At 40.1% G+C, this 18,513-nt stretch overlaps 1 protein-coding gene across 6 annotated transcripts in view; it reads left to right on the forward strand.

Annotated features, from left to right (window-relative positions):
• Nucleotides 1–18,271, forward strand: part of LOC147575584 (uncharacterized) — a 23,075-nt gene extending 4,804 nt beyond the window's left edge. Inside the window, exons 1-4 of one of the 6 annotated variants that reach the window (XR_015242534.1) lie at nt 3,399–4,317; nt 4,949–5,180; nt 15,190–15,240; nt 15,319–15,437. Coding sequence is in view for 4 of the 6 variants with exons in the window: in XM_086682746.1 (XP_086538872.1) it covers nt 5,081–5,180; nt 15,319–17,330 (2,112 nt within the window). In the remaining 2 variants the exon portion in view is untranslated. Of the gene's footprint in view, nt 1–3,398; nt 4,318–4,416; nt 4,631–4,948; nt 5,181–15,189; nt 15,241–15,318 lie in introns of those variants that run through there. The other 5 variants (XR_015242535.1, XM_086682745.1, XM_086682747.1 and 2 more) reach the window with 5 other exon arrangements.
• Nucleotides 18,272–18,513: the final 242 nt, after the last annotated feature.

The raw sequence follows: 18,513 nt of genomic DNA on the forward strand, positions 1-18,513 counted from the left end.
CTCAATTTATCTCTTTCCTCTCACATTTTACTATAATCAACAAGGAAAAACCAGAACACATCTTTCATACTTTGCTTGGAAAGCTCCTTGTCTAAAAATCCAAGTTCATCACTTACAAGTTCTATTTTCCACTCAACAGTAGAACATGATTCAGCCAAGTTTCTGCTAACTTTGCAATAAGTATCACCTTTTCTCCAGATTCCAATAATATTTTCTTCATTTTTGTCTGATACCTCATCAGGAGTGTATTGAATATTCAATATTTCTAGCAAAATTCTCTTCATGACAATATATGTATTCTCTAAGACGAAAGAACACTGCTCTACTATCCTTTTCCCTTCCTTCCAAGTCCTTGCCAGAGTCACCTTTAACATCCATATTTCTACCAACAATCTCTTCAAGGCAATGTAGGTCTTTTCTATCATGAGCCTGAAAACTCTTCCAGCTTCTAGTCATTACCCAACTCCAAAGCCACATCAACATTTTTAGGTATTTGTTAAAGCAGCACCTCACTTCTGGTGTAACAGAGTGGCTTAATACCACAGAACTTTATTTTCTCACAGTCTGGAGGTTGTAAATCCAAAATCAACATGCTGGCAGGACCATGCTCCTTGTGAAGGTTCTAAGGTTCATGCCTATTTCCAAACTTCTGGCAGTTTCTGGCAGTCCTTGGTGCTCTTTGCCTTGTAGATGCATCACTTTAATGTCTGCCTTCACATTCACATGGTCTCTTCTCCCTTCTGTGAGTCTCCTGTGAGTCTGAACTTACCTTTTCTTATAAAGACTCCAGTTGGTGGATTAGGACCCACCTTAATCCAGTATGATCTCATCTTAACTTGATTACATCTGCAAAGACCCTATTTATAAATAAAGTCACATTAACAGGTACTAGTGGGGGCGCCTGGGTGGCTCAGTCGTTAAGCGTCCGGCTTCGGCTCAGGTCGTGATCTCGTGGTTTGTGAGTTCGAGCCCCGCGTCGGGCTCTGTGCTGACAGCTCGGAGCCTGGAGCCTGCTTCGGATTCTGTGTCTCCCTCTCTCTCTGCCCCTCCTCCGTTCATGCTCTGTCTCTCAAAAATAAATAAACATTAAAAGAATTAAAAAAAAAAAACCAGGTACTAGTGGTTAGGATTTAAACATATCTTTGGAGATGGGGGAACACAATTCAACCCACAACAATGTTAAGTACAAACGAAGAGTCGTTCAAACTTCTGTGACTTGGTTTTTTAGTTGAAGACTTCAAACTGATGCCAGTGACCTCACTGACTGAAAAGAAATGATCTGATTTGAATTCAACTCTAGAGGTCTTGGGGAGTTTTGGTGTTTCTGATACAAGCCTATGCATCTCTGTCAAAGTGAATGTTGGAAACTGATTATATTGGCCATTATTTCACTTTCTGAATCTCAGTTTTCAGCATGGGTTCTGTTTTTAAAAAGTCACAGTCAATTGGAATGCATATTAACATTTCAAAGACATTGGATTGTCCATAATTTAGATATATCATTCACAAAACAAACAGGAGCAGTCTACTTGTTAATCTTTATTTGACAAAAAGGAAAGTCAATTTTTTTCATTTGGCTTCACAATTTGGATTTATTTCCCTTGTTTACCTGGACCTAGAGATTAATTTTTAGATTAAAATTAATTCTTTGTGAAGACTGATTATACAGTCTAAAGGAAATTAATTTCTCATACAATATAATACATGATAAGCAAAAGTTCACATGTAGGTCTTAATGTTCAACTTTCTGAAGAAGAGGTCTATAGTTTCTATCATATTCTCAAAGTAGTCATATTATCCAAAAAGGATTAAGAACCACTACTGTAGAACCTATGCCTAAATCAGACATATGTTAGTTTGGCCTAGTTTCCCGCAAGAAGAAATGTAATAAGAAACAGAAATCAGGTAGAATACTGGTGGGTGAGCTATCAGTTCTATTCTTGAGAATCTCATATCATTTCCCATGCCTGCATTATCACTCCTGATCTCTTTGGAAACCTTTGAATTCTTTTTACCTTACTGAGAGGAACCTCTTCAGTGTCAGCTGGTGTGGACCACAACTGGGTATAGGGTTGTTCTGGCTGACTGATCAAACTGTTAGATTCCAAGCTGGCTTCTTAGCCTCAGAATGCATCTTTGGTAAGACTCCACAAGGCAACAAATCTAGCACAATCTGAAAAAAAGTTTGATTTCCTTGGTTAAATGCTCACAAAGTCTATGTTCACATGATCATTTCCATGTAAAAAATTAACAAAACCCTTAACTTTGCACATAAGAATTAACCTCTGGTTAACCTCTTTCTCATTCTCTTTTACTAAAAACCTTTCAAAAGTAGTATGTCAACTATGGTATTCTCATATACTCCTGGTGGGAATGAAAAACAACTCAGCCACTCTGACAAACAGTGTAGCACTTTCTTAAAATGTTAAACATACAACTACCATGAAAGAAAAAAGTATATGTCCATGTAAAGTCTTGGACACCAATGTTTGTAGCACCTTTATTTGTAATAGTAAAAAACTGGAAATACCCAATTCCCATCAACTCATGAGTGGATAAATAAATGAGGGGATAAATAAATAACAATGGAATATTATTTAGCAACAAAAAGGAATGGACTACTAATACACACAGTAACATAGATCTCGTAATAATGCTCAGTGAAAGAAGTCTGACCAAAAAAAGAGTGCATTCTGTATAATTCCATTTAAATAAATCTCTAAAACATGCAAACTAATCTATAGTAACACAAAGCAGAACAATGGTTGGGAGCTGTGGGAAGAAAGGGAGGAGATACTAAAGATAGAAGGAAACTTTTTGGGTTGCTGGTTGTGTTCACTATTTTGACTGTGGTGATGGTTTCACTACTGTATACATATGACAAAACTTATCAAATTGTCTACCCGAAATATTTGATGATTGTTATATGTCTGTTATATCACATAAAACTGGTTTTTTAAAAAAGTATCTACACTCCTTTCTTGGGAGGGCTGGACCTAAACAAGTTATTTACAGGGATATCAGGGCCTCAATTTGTACACCCCTAAGATTTCAGAGATCAGAAGAGGGTCTTGAGCTGGGACAGAAAGACCTCTACTTCTACCTCAACCATCATTTCAGCCAGCCACCACTTTCTCAAATCTGTACCTCTTCTTCCCAACATCTCAACCTAAATCACATGTCTCAATCCTTCTCCTAATCCCCCCTTAGTTCCCAAGATATTTCCAAGGACACAACAATATTCTTTCCTATCATGATATGCGCCCCACCCCATCCCCCCAAATTTCAGGTCCTTCTTCTCACCCTGATCCTTTAGCCACAATGAGGACTGTACTGGCAAGAAAACTGTTTAGTTTCTAGTTCGTTTATTTCTACTCTAGTCTTTATTATATCCTTCCTTCTACTAGTTTTGATTTTGGTTTGTTCTTTTTTTAGTTCCTGTAGGTGTAAGATTAGGTTCTTTGAGACTCTTCTTGCTTCTTGAAGTAGACTTGTATTTCTATAAACTTCCCTCTTAGAACAGCTTTTGCTGCATCCCAAAGATTTTTGGACTATTGTGTTTTCATTTTCATTTGTCTTCACATATTTTTAAATTTCGTCTTAAGTAAGCTGTTTAGAAACAGACCCTGTGGCCTTCCTTGATGGCAAAGTTTATGAAAATCCAGCTTCCCAGCAATTTGGGAATTGCTGAGCATTCATTATTTTTAGGGCAATGGTTCTCAAAGTGTGGTCCCAGAGCCAACAACAAAAGCACCTGAACCTGGGCTCCCACCCCAGACCTACTGAGTGGTAAACTCTGAGGGTGAGGTCCAATAAAAAGTATTTTGACAAGGCTTCCAGATTATTTGGAGGCATGCCACTGTTCTGCGGAAAAAAAAACAGAGAGGACAGGTAGAAAGTTAGAATGGAAGCACACCAGCAAATACGAAAGGAAGGTGGAGTGGGGATTCAAAAAGAATAAGATAATAAGAACTCATTATTATGTAGTCAGAAAACCCACCCTGCCCCAGAGAGCTTTCCTGAAAGGTGTTTCGACATTCACGTCAAGAACCGGCAGATAGGCCAGCAAGGTACCTGTCGCTGGCTCACCAGGTCGCTAGCTATAGCTCCGCTGAGGTCAGCTTCGCGGAGATTCACGGGTTAACTCTCGGCAAGCACCAGCCGACCCGCCGCCGTGGCCGCCGCCCCCTTGCGTGTGCTCACGTGCGAGGCTCCGCGCCATAGAGCTGAGCAATCCTCCCAGATTCCTAGAGCGGACGCGGCGATGGCGGGTTCGCAGCCTGTGAGGCTTGACAGTGACCTGGAGAACAAGTCAAGGTATGGGTGGTGTCAGGTCGCGGGGGCTGGGGATCTCGGGTGATCTCGCCTGCTGTGCTACCTTGCAGCGCCACCAGGAAGCCCTGTGTGTTTTCTTGAGTCCTTGGAGAGTTTAGGCCGCCGGGATCGCCCCCAGGCGCCGCTCCTGGGCTCAGTGATTCCTTGGCCTAGTGTGCTTTGGGTATCCGGTCAGCGCCTCGGCCTTGAGTTCACCTGAATGAACACCAGAAACTTTGGGAGCAAGTGGAAATCAGGAAGGGGATGCATTCACGCAGATCAGACGAGCGTGCCAGGGAAAGAGAAACCTGCACGTGTGAGTGCTGGAAGAAGGGAAAGAGGGAAAGAAAAACATAATGATGAGGGATCAGTAGTCAGTTCGGTATGATAAAGGCACCCAATACAGTGTTAACCGCTGGAACAAAAGTTTTAATTCCCTCCCCTGCCTTATCTTTCCAGGATGCCCTTATTTCAGTAGCATTAACCTCCACTTATGTTGGAAGGTTTTTAGACTTGGAATGGAGTACACATATCCAAACAATGCCTGACTCTAGGATGATGAGGAAGGAAACTTAGAAAAACTCGTGGAGATTAAATGAGATTTTGTTTTCTCCCTCACGTCTTTTACATCTAGGGGATGTTTCTGGTGGTCTAGTCTCAGAAACTTTATCTCCAGTCTCCACCATGATTCCCTTCCAAACCCAGTGGTGCCCAGTTGCCTCCAGGCTTCAGACTCCTATGTGGACAAGAAAAGCTTACTAAGGAAATGGTAATTCTCCAGTTGCTCCCTGAGGTGGTAAGTGGCCCGTTGCAGCCCATGGAGATACACTTCAATTATGAATCTCAAGAACACCGCCTTCTGTCAGGTGAGAAGCCGTGTGTTATATCTTTCTTAATGGTTTCAGGTGGTGGGGAGGGTTGTTACCGGGGCTGTGTTAGCTTTTTCAAGTGCTATTGGTGTTCTTCACTGCCTACCCCTCACGATATTAGGCAGTACTATCTCTTTAGTGCTGCAAGCACAGTCACATGGCTTTACTGTGAATTTTAGCAATCAAATTCTCATGGAATTCCCTCCTCTCCTTAAATCCCCAGAGTTAGCCATTTTCCCATTCTAACCACCTTATCACCAATCTATCAGTGTTTGATATTTTCCCTTTAAAATCTTCTATGGGGCGCCTGGGTGGTTCCGTCAGTTAAGCGTCCGACTTCAGCTCAGGTCATGATCTCCTGGCTTGTGAGTTCGAGCCCCAAACTGCTGCCAGCTCAGGGCCTGGAGCCTGCTTCCCATTGTGTGGCTCCCTCTCTCTCTGCCCCTCTCTGTCTCTTTCTGAAAAATAAATGAACACTATAAAAAATCTTTTCAAGTCATCCTTTTTATGTGTTGTAGTGGCATAGTTTAAAGTTTGGAAGTCTGATAGCCTGGATTCAAATACTAGCTTTGTCATCATTCTGTTTCCTCATTTTATAAGTATATAATAACTCATACTTTGGAGGTTATTTTGAGGATTGTGTCTATTACCACATAATAAAGAACCTCAAAACTTAGTGACCTAAAACATGAGACATTTTTTAAATGTTTATTTATTTTTGAGAGAGAGCACATGCATGCGTGCGTGCGTGCACACATTCCCCCCCCCCCCCCATGAGAGTGAGGGAGAGGCAGAGAGAGAGAGAGAGAGGGACAAAGAATCAGAAGCGGCCTCCGTGCTGATGGCACACAGCCCGAAGCGGGGTTTGAACTCACTAACCGGGAGATCATGACCTGAGCTGAAGTCAGACGCTTAACTGACTGAGCTACCCAGGGGCCCCAAAACATCAGACATTTTTAAACCATGTTTTCTTATGGTTCTGTAGGTCGTCAATTTAGGCTGGGTTCAGCTGGGCAGTTTTTCTCCTGGTTGTCTGGGATCACTCATGCAGTCATCTAGTGGCTCAGCTAGGGCCAGGGTCTGAGTTGGTATCAATCATATATGTCTGGCTATTAGTGCCGGGTATGGCTTGAATCATGTATCTGCATCAGGCTAGCCCAGACTTTTTCACAGGGCAGCCAGTCTCCCATACAGAGAGAGGGAAAGCCTTGGGATGCATAAGCACTTTTCTAACCTATTTTTGTGTTATACTGAAGTTATAATGACCAAAGCAAATCACATGACCAGTTCCAGAGTCATTGTGGAAGAGAACTGCACAAGGGTATGGGCATTTGGAGCGTCTCATTTCCGCATCATATTTTGCTGCTGATTTTGGTCCTCCCGTTGCTGCTCTTTGGCCTGTGAAATTCACCTTCTGTTGTCATTTTCTTTTATTCTAGATCTTCTGCCTCTTTATAGTTTTGAAGTATCTCTATTTTACTTTGTTTCTTCTGTGTTTAGTACTTGTCTTACCTTAAGAATCTATTCTCAGGAAGCTAGCTCTCATTTTTCCTGAGAATCACTGCAGAATTGGTTCTACTTTCAGTTTTACATAAATTAATATACATATTGTATGTGTTTGTGACTTTTAGAGTGTGTTTAAATAACTTTTTTTTAATATAGAGTAATATAATTATATAAAGTGCATTTATAAAACATAGAAAGGCACAAAACAGAAAAATTAACCTACAACTCCAGCATCTAGAGGTAGTCACTGCTAACGTCAATGTATCTTTCAAATAATTTAACTATTCAACAAATACTTATTGATATATGTTTATTAATCAGATTATAGCTTATTAATTGTTACTAACCATATACTATGATTAGTTATTGAGGGGTTACTCTATGTGGGCACTATTATAAGTGCTGGGCATATAGCAGTGAACTGAAAAGGTAAGTCTTTGCCCTCAAGGAGCTTACATTCTGGTGAGAGAAACAATGAATGAATGAATGAATGAATGAATGAATGAATGAAAGAAAAATAGAGTATAGATAGTGATAATGGTTATGAAGAAAACAAACCAGGATGTATCAGTCTGGATTCTAACGGGAAACAGGTGGTTTAAATGCAAATTCAGCAATTCAGTGTTTCATGAAGAGGATGGGCAGTATTATAGAAATTAACAAGGGATAGAGAACAGCCTTGGGATCAAAAAAAAAAAAAAAAAGAGGAGCAGTTGCTACCTTTAGGCCTAAAGCTACAAAGGGAGAGACCAATTAACCAGATCCTGGAGAGTATACTTGTAAGGTAGAGCTGCCAATAGGAACCATGGCCTTTGCTCAAAGAAACACATTACTTCCAGCTCCTGGCCCAGCAAGAAGAGACTCTGGATGTAAAGTGAAGAGCTAAATCTCAGTTTCCCTGGGATTTAGCACTGAAAGTCCTATATCCCAAGAACCCCCTTTGTTGTGGACAACCAGGATAGCTGGTCATTCTACAACTCTCCTCCTACTTTGGGCCAACTCTAGCTGCAAGCCAGAGGACACAGAACCCCAAGAGCTACAGTGCATAAACTGGTATCAACCTCTTGGAGCACAGAGCAAAGTAAGCAGTAGATCTAGAGGGTCAAAAGGAGAATATCCCATTACAGTCCACCCCTTTTAGTCTATAATATTTACTTTTGTTCCTTGTTTGGGTTATGTTCCCAACGTAGCAGAAAAACAGTCTCTTAAGCTACCATTTCTTTGCAGGTTGACTTGTAATTAAATTATATTCCCATCAGGGGTGCCTGGGTGGCTCAGTTGGTTAAGTAGCCGACCTCAATTAGGTCATAATCTCATGGTTTGTGGGTTTGAGCCCATGCCGCGTTCTGTGCTGACAGCTCAGAGCCTGGAGCCTGCTTCAGATTTTGTGTCTCCCTCTCTCTCTCTCTCCCCTCCCCCTGTTCAAGCTCTGTCTCTCTCCCTCTTAAAAATAGTAAACATTAAAAAAATTGTTTTAATTATATTCTCATCTGAAACATAAAACTTTACTGCCACTGGTGCTTTTCATATTAAGTATTGAGGAAAAGGGAGGGAAGGGCATAATAACCTTAAAATAACTGCTACAGTTTTTGCTATTCACAAAGCCAAAACTGATAATCAAAACTATCTTCTTACATCACCCATTCCATATTGCCTCTACCCTCTGCCAGAATCTTAGTGGCAGAGTTCTTTACCTAGTTTAGTAACAGAAACCTGTTTTCCTGGATGATCTGAGTCCTTGATGATTCTGTCTCTTCCGTATTACTTCAGTGTACCATTGACTGGGCATTTTAGACATGAGAGAACTTGGAAGCACCTCCACTGAATCCCCTGACTCCTAGACCTATTGTTCCTTGCCCTTACTATGTAGCAGCAGCCAGTTCCCCAGTAGCAATTGGTATCTGTCATCCAGGCCAGTAGAGTGACACTTTCTCTCCCTGTTGGTTCAGCTGCATGAGGAGCCCAAAGTGGCCAGGAGGCAGTCTCAGATTCATATTTAACAAAATCATGACTTTATTCCATGGTAGAAGTATTTCTTCTTTGAGAACCAGAACCCCAAGCCCATCAAACCCAAGATTAGGGGAATAGAAAGTGAAAATAATATAAGTGGGTTATTAGTTATATAGTAAGAAGAGATATTTATTACTGCTCCTCTACCCTTACCTCCTATACCCATATATTCTGGCCATGGAGAAGGCAACACTGTTTATTGTTCTCTGGTTTAAGGCATATATTGCATCCTGTATGACGGTACCCCAAACTTATCCGGGTGTTGTTGCCTGGCTGGTACTGTAACTGAGCCTTCAGTAAATCATTCCACGATTACTAAACCCACTTACTTCTGGGTGATGGGACATGTGGTAAGACCCGTGAATTACACGTGTATGAGCTTATTGGTGTACTTCCTTCCCTGTGAAATGACTCATTTGGAGGCAATATTGTATAGAATTACCATGATAATAATACACATTCTCTTAAGTCAATGCTAATTTGTATCTGGGCTGTCTGTTTAGTCCTTTGAAAACAAATTGTTGCTCTCTTTGTGATAGAAGGGGTCAAGTGTGATGAATCTGCCCCCTAGTTGCTGGCTAGCTCCCCTCCAGGGACCTTATTAGGGGCTCAGTGTTGGACCCAGCAGATGGCTACATGGGTGTATAGCTGTGATGATAGGCATATCAGCCTTGATAAGCAGACATCCATATTATTGAGCCCATGCATAGCCTCCATTCCTGCTGCCATGACCACTTTGTACATAAATCCATTGGGCAAGCATTAGTTAAAAAAAGGCTAATCGACATTCATAACATGAATCACTATGCCCATCTGATTGAGAGGCTTTTTACAGAGAATGCCCTTTGGTGAGTATTTACCCAGGGCACAAATATATTCATTATTTGCCCATTCTAGGAGATCTAGCCTCATAATTTTCTTCCAGAATCCTTATTTCTAGTCTTCCAATCTTATTCTTTGAGGTACCTAACTAATTATATAACCCATTAGTCACTATCCTTGAATCATTATAGGCATGTATCTTAGGCTATATTGCCTTCCATGAAAATGGACAACCAGATGTATACCTGAAATTGTGCCTACTGGGAAGATTTGCCTTTACCAGTGTGTTTCAGGTCATTCCAGAGTCAGGGAATAAGTGAAAGATGCGTTTTCAGCTAGTGTCCACATGCTGGTCAGGCCCAACTATAAACCAATTCTGTACTTTTTCTTCCTCTGTTAACTGGTAAGAGGGAATTCCCATCAGGCCATGAATGTAGGCTAATGGAGAGGGGTAGTGGAGCAATAGGAAAAGGCACTGTGGCAACCCAGGTCACTAGCACATAGAATTTGTCTTCCAGACTTGCTTTTATACTGGAATGCTGATTTGTATGTCCAGTTTCATGATTTGATGGATCAAATAACTAGTTCACAATGGTCAGTTTGTAATAGTCATTTGGTGCTCCGTGTTCAAGCATTAAGTCTCTATTAGTGCCCAAGTGCAAGCCAGGGTCTGCCTTTCACTTAGGAAATTGTTTTTGACAGAGTATGGCCTTACTTCACTATAGTTCTCTTCTAGAGGCTTGCAAGAGGCCTAATACAGCATGCCTGACTGCTGCAGACACTTCTTATACCATTGGTTATCCTGATAAATAAAGTCATGTGACAGGACAACTTGCATTGCAACCTGGACTTCTGCAGAGCCTTTTATTACTCTAGTCTCACTCGAAAATAACAACCTTACAAGTTACTCATATTAGTTATTTCAGCACATTCGACTGTGGTCTTTGTTGCCTCAAAAATGCAGGGCTTACCAAGTATTGTGCCTTTCTGAGGTGATAACAGTTGGTTAGAGACAGAAGTGAAGTAAAAGAACAAGCCCTATGAGGGCTTTCAGGCAGAGGGAATAATAGCAAATGCCAGGGACCTTTTGGTGTAGCAGGAACAGGGTCAGTTTGGAATAGACAGAAAATAGGAGTAGTTGTGGAATGAAATGAGAACAGAGAGAGAAAGGACGAGATGGAACTTTCAAGCCATAGTAAGGACATGGAATTTATTCCTAGTGTAAAAGGAAACCATTCGAGGAATTTATGCATGAAAATAACATATAAAGGTCACTCTGTTGTATGGACAATAGAAGAAAGGTATATTAGCGAGAAGAAAACAAATGTTTCAAGAAGAGAGTAATCAACTATGTCAAAAAATAAGTAAGACTGAGAATTGGATTTGTCAAGATAGAGCTAGCTTATTAGGAATTCTAGTAAGTGCAGTTTTGATGGAGTTAAGGAGATAAAAGCCTGATTGCATGGGTTAAAAAGAGAATAGACTTGGGGCACCTGGGTGGCTCAGTTGGTTAAGCGTCCTACTTCGGCTCAGGTCATGATCTCATGGTTCATGGGTTCAAGCCCCGCATCAGGCTCTGCTGACAGCTCAGAGCGTGGAGCCTGCTTCAGATTCTGTGTCTCCCTCTCTGTCTCTGCCCCTCCCCAACTCCTGCTTTGTCTCTCTCAAAATTAAATAAACATTAAAAAAAGAGAGAATAGACTTAATATTGGTTAGAATATAGAGCAGTGTGAACTCATACACTCAACAATGAGACCCCAAAATTCTGATCCTAAGTTTATGTAACCTGGAGAAACACTTGAATATGTGCATCGAGATAAATGTACCAGCAGATTCATATCAGCATTGCTTGAAACAACAAAATGTCACTGTCCATTGAAGGAGAATGGGTAAATAAAATGTGGTATATGTCACGCTATAGTAGTGAGCATGAATGGACTACAGCTACACACATGAATATGGATGAATCTTCCAAACATAATGTTGAACAAAAAAAGCAAGTTACAGAATATATGTGATACAATTCCTTAAATGTATATAGTTCAAAACATGCTCTATTTGTCTTCTAGAGCTGCCATAACAAAGTGTCACAGACTGGGTGGCTTAAACAACACAAATTTATTTACTCACAGGTCTGTGCATTAACTTTGGTCATCTATGCTTTGCTTTCTTCTAGAAGATTTATAGTTTTAGATTTTCTATTTAGGTTTATATTACATTTCTAGTTAATTTTTGTGTATAGCATAAGGAAAGAGGGTTAATTTGTGTTCTTGTTCAGTTCTAACACTTTTTGTTGAAACGAGACTGTTCTTTTACCATTGAATTGTCGTGGCAACTTTGTTGAGAATCAGTTGTACATATATTTTTGGATCTATTTATGGACTCAGTCTTTTTGTGTGTGTGTGTGTGTGTGTGTGTTTATTTATTTATTTATTTTTGAGGCGTGGAGGGGTTAAGAGAGAGGGGGACAGGGGATCCGAAATGGACTACATGCTGATAGCAGAGAGCCTGATGCCACTCAAACTCACAAACCATGAGATCATGATCTGAACTGAAGTCAGACACTTAACCAGCTGAGCCACCCAGGCACCACTATTAATGGACTCAGTCTTATATTAATAGATGTGTCTGATCTTATGCACTGCTTTGATTACTGTAGCCTTATAATAAAGTTTGAAATCAGGTAGCATAACTTGTCCAGTTTTGTTTTTCCTTTCCAAAATTGTTTAGATTCTTCTGGTCATGAAGTTTATAATCAGTTTGTCAGTTTCTACAAAAAAGCCTGCTGAGGTTTTGATTGGGGTTGCATTGAATCTATAGATCATTTGGGGAATGATTCCATCATCTTAACAATATTAAATCTATCTTTCCATAAGTGATGGCATATATTTCTGTTTATTAGGTCTTCTTTAACTTCTCTCAGCAATGTTTTGCAGTTTTCATTATAAAGATACCACACTTATTTTTGTTGAATTCATTTTTAAATATTTCATTTTTGGTGGAGTTAAAAAATGTTTTTAGGGGCACCTGGGTGGCTCAGTTGGTTGAGTGTCTGACTCTTGATCTCAGGGTCATGAACTCAAGCATGTTGGACTCTGTGTTGGGTGCAAAGCCTACTTTAAAAAAAGTTTTTTTTTTCAGGGGCGCCTGGGTGGCGCAGTCGGTTAGGCGTCTGACTTCAGCCAGGTCACGATCTCGCGGTCTGTGGGTTCGAGCCCCGCGTCAGGCTCTGGGCTGATGGCTCAGAGCCTGGAGCCTGTTTCCAATTCTGTGTCTCCCTCTCTCTCTGACCCTCCCCCGTTCATGCTCTGTCTCTCTCTGTCCCAAAAATAAAGAAAGGGTGGAAAAAAAAAAAAAAAAAAAAAAAAGTTGTTTTTTTCTTTTGTTTTTAAAGAGAACACAAGCATTAAAACCACTTGTGTTTAATTTTTTTTTTTTTTTACTGTTTGTTTATTTTTGAGAGAGGGAGAGAGAGACACAACATGAGCATGGGAGGGGCAGAGAGAGAGGGAGACATAGAATCTGAAGCAGGCAGGCTCCAGTCTCTGAGCTGTCAGCACAGAGCCCAATGCAGGGCTTGAACTCCCAAACCGTGAGGTCATGACCTGAGCTGAAGTCGGACGCTCAACCAACTGAGCCACCCAGGCGCCACCTCCCCCCCACCACTGCAAAGAAAAGGTTTTTAATTTTAGGCTCTAATTGTTCATATCTAATGTACTGAAATACAGTTGGGTTTTGTATATTGCTCCAATAAACTCATGTACAACATATAACTTTTTTGACACACTTTAGTATTTTCTGTACACATGATTGTGTAGTCTATAAATAAAGACAGTGTGACTTTTTTTTTTATTTGTATCTCTCAATTTTTCTTGTCTTGTTGCATTGGCTAGCAATATCGAATAGAGATTGTATAGTGTTGAGTGGTAAGAGAGGTCATCCTTATTTTGCTCCCTTGTTCCCAGGAGAAAAGCATTCAATGTTTAACCATTAAGTATAGTGTTAGCTGTTGCTTTTTCTTTCCTTTGTATTGGAATCGTTAATTTACATATCACATAATTGATGTTTGGATTTAAATATACCATATTCTTGGGGCACCTGGGTATCTCAGTTAAGCATTCAGCTCTTGGTTTTAGCTCAGGTCGTGATCTCACAGTTTGTGAATTTGAGCCCTGCATTGGGCTCTGCACTGGTGATATGGAGCCTGCTTGGGATTCTCTGTCTCCCTCTCTATCTCTGCCCCTCCCCTGCTTGCTCTCTGTCTCTCTCTCTGAAAAATAAATAAATAAACATTTTTTTAAAAAGGAAAAAATAAATATGTCATCTTCTTATTTGTTTTTATTTATCCCATCTTTTGTTTCTTTTTTTCTCCTTTTGCCTAATTTTACATTATCAGGTTTTTTTGTTTTTCCATTTTTTTCTCTATTAACTTACTGTTTATACATCCTTTTATTGTATTTAATTGTTACCTCATAGCAGCCTTTTTCAGATGTGATTCTGTGAGAATTAAGCACCAATGCTCTAGGGCATTCATTGTAATCAACGTACTGATGTTTCTCCTGCATATCTATTATGGTACTAGCTGTGAACTTTCTTTGGGAGAATTAAGAAAATGGTCATTCAAATTATTTTCTGTTTTATTCTCTTATGGAACCCTGGTTGAAATAGGCTGCCTTAAACCTATTACAACATATACGTTTGATTTATTACAGTTTATCTTAGTTTACTATTTCTAGGACAATCCAAAAATCTTATAATGTTTTAGTTTTATGGACTTTCCTCTTCTTGTGCTATTTTTGCCATGTATTTTAATTCTCTATATATTGTAAACCCCGTAAGAGGTTCATGTTGCTTAAGTCAGTCAGTAAACATTTAGATTTACCCATAAACTTAACTTTTTCCAATGCCCTTGCCTCTGGTAAAGGGAAGAAGCCTCTACTTGGAGACCTGAGATTTTTTACTTTCGCCCTTGAAATTAATCTGTGTCGTGTTTTCAGCTCTCTAGACCATTTGCAGTCTGACAACTGTGTGCCTTTTATAGTAAACCCCATTTAACAGTGGACTGATAGTCAAGAATTTCAGTGGAACTCCTACTGTCACAGACATCTGATATTGTTAAGCCTAGGAATCGCCTCCTCAAAAATCAACTCAGAAGAGATTTTTGATCTTTTCCTGATTCACACACTATACTTAGGAAGTCTGGTTACTGAATGTGGCTCTTTCTTAGCCACTTCCTTGTAATAATCAGGACAAAAGAGATGAGAGATTATAAAGACCTATTTTTGAAAATTTAAGATTCTGTCCTGACCATTCCTGGACTTCAATAGTTCCTTCTTTCCCCTAGTAGCAGCCTCTGATCTGCCTGGTCGGTGGTCCTCCCAGTGACAGCCAGGCTGCCACTGCCTCCTCCCCCTCTTCTTCCTTCCCCCTCTTCCTCCTTCCCCCTCTCCCTCAAGTATTCTTTCACATTGTTTACCTTACTTAATGTTAATAAATTGCTTATGTATTAGCTTTCATTTAGTCAAACTGTCATAATTACTATGACTAGGTTTCAGTATTCCCAGATCTCCTGTGACAGACGTATACAGAACATATCTGGGTGAGACACTTCAATAAATGGTTATTATGGGCCATTACTTATTGATTCTTCCCAATTTCTCTTTCGGAGGGTCATTTTCAGTGTTTTGGAGCACTCCCCTCTTGTGACGGCATCTTATAGGTAAATACAAATCTGTTTCACCTCAAACTTTCTTACACTATGGAGAATACATTCCATTTGGATTTTTTATTGTTCTAGATGGTGAGACTAAGACCAAGATTGGAGAGGTGGCTTCAGAGGAGGAAATTACAACAAAAATTGAACCATTGCCTGAAGAGTCTGGCAACCCCAGAAATGATGTTCTCCAGGATTCTGAATGCAGAGGATTCTGTGAATTTGGAGATACATTAAATGAAAAGGATCAAAATCTCTTTAACAGAAGACAACATAACTGTGATGAATGTGGGCAAAGCTTTGCTTGGAGTGCAGGCCTTATTAGGCATCGAAGAACTCATTGGGAGAAACCCTATGAATGTGATAAGTGTGGAAAGGCCTTTAGTGTGAGCTCAGCTCTGGTTCTGCATCAGAGAATTCATACTGGGGAGAAACCCTATCCGTGTACTTGGTGTATTAAAAGTTTCAGTCGGAGCTCAGACCTTATTAAACATCAAAGGGTCCACACTGGTGAAAAACCTTATAAATGTGATGAATGTGGGAAAGCCTTCAGTCAGAGTTCTGATCTTATTATCCATCAGAGAATCCATACAGGAGAAAAACCCTATCAGTGCAGTCATTGTACTAAAAGCTTTAGCCAGCGCTCAGACCTGGTTAAGCATCAGAGAATCCATACTGGAGAGAAGCCTTACACGTGTAACCAGTGTAACAAACATTTTAGTCAGAGTTCTGATGTTATTAAACATCAAAGAATCCACACTGGAGAGAAACCATATAAATGTGATGTGTGTGGAAAAGCCTTCAGTCAGAGCTCAGATCTTATTCTGCATCAGAGAATCCACACTGGGGAGAAACCATATCCATGTAATCAGTGTAGCAAAAGTTTCAGCCAGAACTCAGACCTTATTAAACATCGAAGGATCCACACTGGAGAAAAACCCTATAAATGTAATGAGTGCGGTAAAGCTTTTAATCAGAGCTCAGTCCTTATTCTGCATCAGAGAATTCACACTGGGGAGAAACCCTATCCATGTAATCAGTGTAGCAAAACCTTCAGTAGACTTTCAGATCTTATGAATCACCAGCGAATTCACACAGGAGAGAAACCTTACCCATGTAGCCAGTGCAGTAAAATGTTTAGCCGAAGATCAGACCTTGTTAAACATCATAGAATTCATACAGGTGAAAAGCCCTATGAATGTGATGAGTGTGGGAAAACCTTTAGTCAGAGCTCAAATCTTATTCTACATCAGAGAATCCACACTGGAGAGAAACCCTATCCATGTAGTGATTGTTCTAAAAGTTTTAGTCGTCGTTCAGACCTTGTTAAACATCAAAGAATACACACTGGAGAGAAGCCGTACGGGTGTAACCAGTGCAGTAAAAGTTTTAGTCAAAGCTCAGACCTCACTAAACATCAGAGAGTGCACTCTGGGGAAAAGCCCTATCATTGTGATCATTGTGAGAAAGCCTTCAGTCAGAGTTCTGACCTTATTCTTCATCAGAGAATTCACACGGGAGAAAAACCGTACCCATGCCCACAGTGCAACAAAAGTTTCAGCCAGAACTCAGACCTCATCAAACATCAGAGAATCCACACTGGGGAGAAACCATATAAATGTCTTGAATGTGGAAAGGCTTTCAGTCAGTGCTCAGCTCTTATCCTACATCAGAGGATCCACACTGGGGAAAAACCATATTCATGTGATCAGTGTGGCAAAAGCTTTAGTCGGCGCTCTGATCTCATTAACCATCAAAAAATCCACGCTAGTGAAAAGCCATATAAATGCGATGCATGTGGGAAAGGCTTCAGCACATGCACTCAACTTACTGAACACCAGGGAATCCACACTGGGGAGAAACCCCACCGGTGTAGTCAGTGCAACAGAAGTTTTAGCCAGCTCTCTGATCTTATTGATCACGAGATAGTCCATTCTGGGGAAGACAGTCTAAATGTGATGAATGTGGGAAAACCTTTGGAGTATACGCCAACTTTACTCAGTACCAGAGACACTACACCAGAAAAAAATCTTAGGAATGCTATTGATGATTATGAAAAAGGTTTTAATCAATGCTCAACTCTTTTGCTACAGTAAGGGGGAAAAAACCACTGGACAGAAAATAATTTTTACAATGAAAGTTTCACTGAGAGACATAACTAAATTTAAAAATTCTGAGGAGGAATCCTGTAATTGGGAAAAGCTTCAATGTGAACAAAAATGTTACTGAAGGTCAGCAACAATGGAAAGGAATTTCTGTCTGCTAAAATGTAAAAAAAAAAAAACCACCTTTAGTCTTTTATTCAAATACAGTCCACAAGGGAAGAGTTTTATCATTAAAGAAATGTATAAGTATTAATGCAGAACCTTATCAGATATTGTAAAAATCAGTGTGACGGGGCGTGCAATCAGAACTCAGAAGTGTACTGGTGTTATAATCTCAAACCTTTAGAGAGCCCTAATTACCTATTGCATATCCGAGAAGTCACCTTAGAGAATGTAGGGACAACTGAATTCCCTTCCGTATCTTAATTGGCATGTATTCTGATAATCAGCATGCCATTTATCTCCTGACAATGGAAGAGTCCTACCTTATGCTACTGTTAATCATCTGTCATTAAATTCCCTCTGTGTGAACATGCTATGCTATTCTGGTATTAAACTTATTAACTACATAACTCCAGTGCCCCATTTTCTCAGAAAATTTTCTTTGGCCTAGTTTTGGTTTTCCTAATGAATATGACTTTTCAAGTTCCTGCAGTATTCACAGCAAATATGGACTTGTTTTGCTTTCACTAATGTAGCCCATAAACTTGATTGGTTTGAAATCCTTCTTTACTACCATTTAATCACAGCTCCTAAATATGTGAAACAATTTTTTTAAAAAAGAGTTCCATATGTCAGAGTGTGAGGATTTCTCTTCCACTATGTGTATCTTGTCTCTATAGATTGAACAAAAATGAGAGCTAAAGTAATACCCAGTATGACTAATTTGTATAGCATATTCTGTCTAAAAATAAAAAGACATTGATTTTTTTTCAAGTGGCAACGTTTATCAGACTATTTTTTTAATGTTTATTTATTTTAAGAGAGTCTGAGAGCGGGCATGCAGGCAGGGTGTGGGTGGGGGCAGAGAGAGAGAATCCCAAGCAAGTTCCATACTCGGAACCAAGCCCCACGTGGGGCTTGATCCCATGAATCATAAGATGATGACCTGAGCCAAAATCAAGAGTGGGATGCTTAGCCAACCGAGCCACCCAGGTGCCCCTGTTTGTTGATT

This window comes from Puma concolor, chromosome D3, assembly GCF_028749965.1.
Source record: "Puma concolor isolate L17-30 chromosome D3, mPumCon1.1.hap2, whole genome shotgun sequence".
NCBI classification, from domain to species: domain Eukaryota; kingdom Metazoa; phylum Chordata; class Mammalia; order Carnivora; family Felidae; genus Puma; species Puma concolor.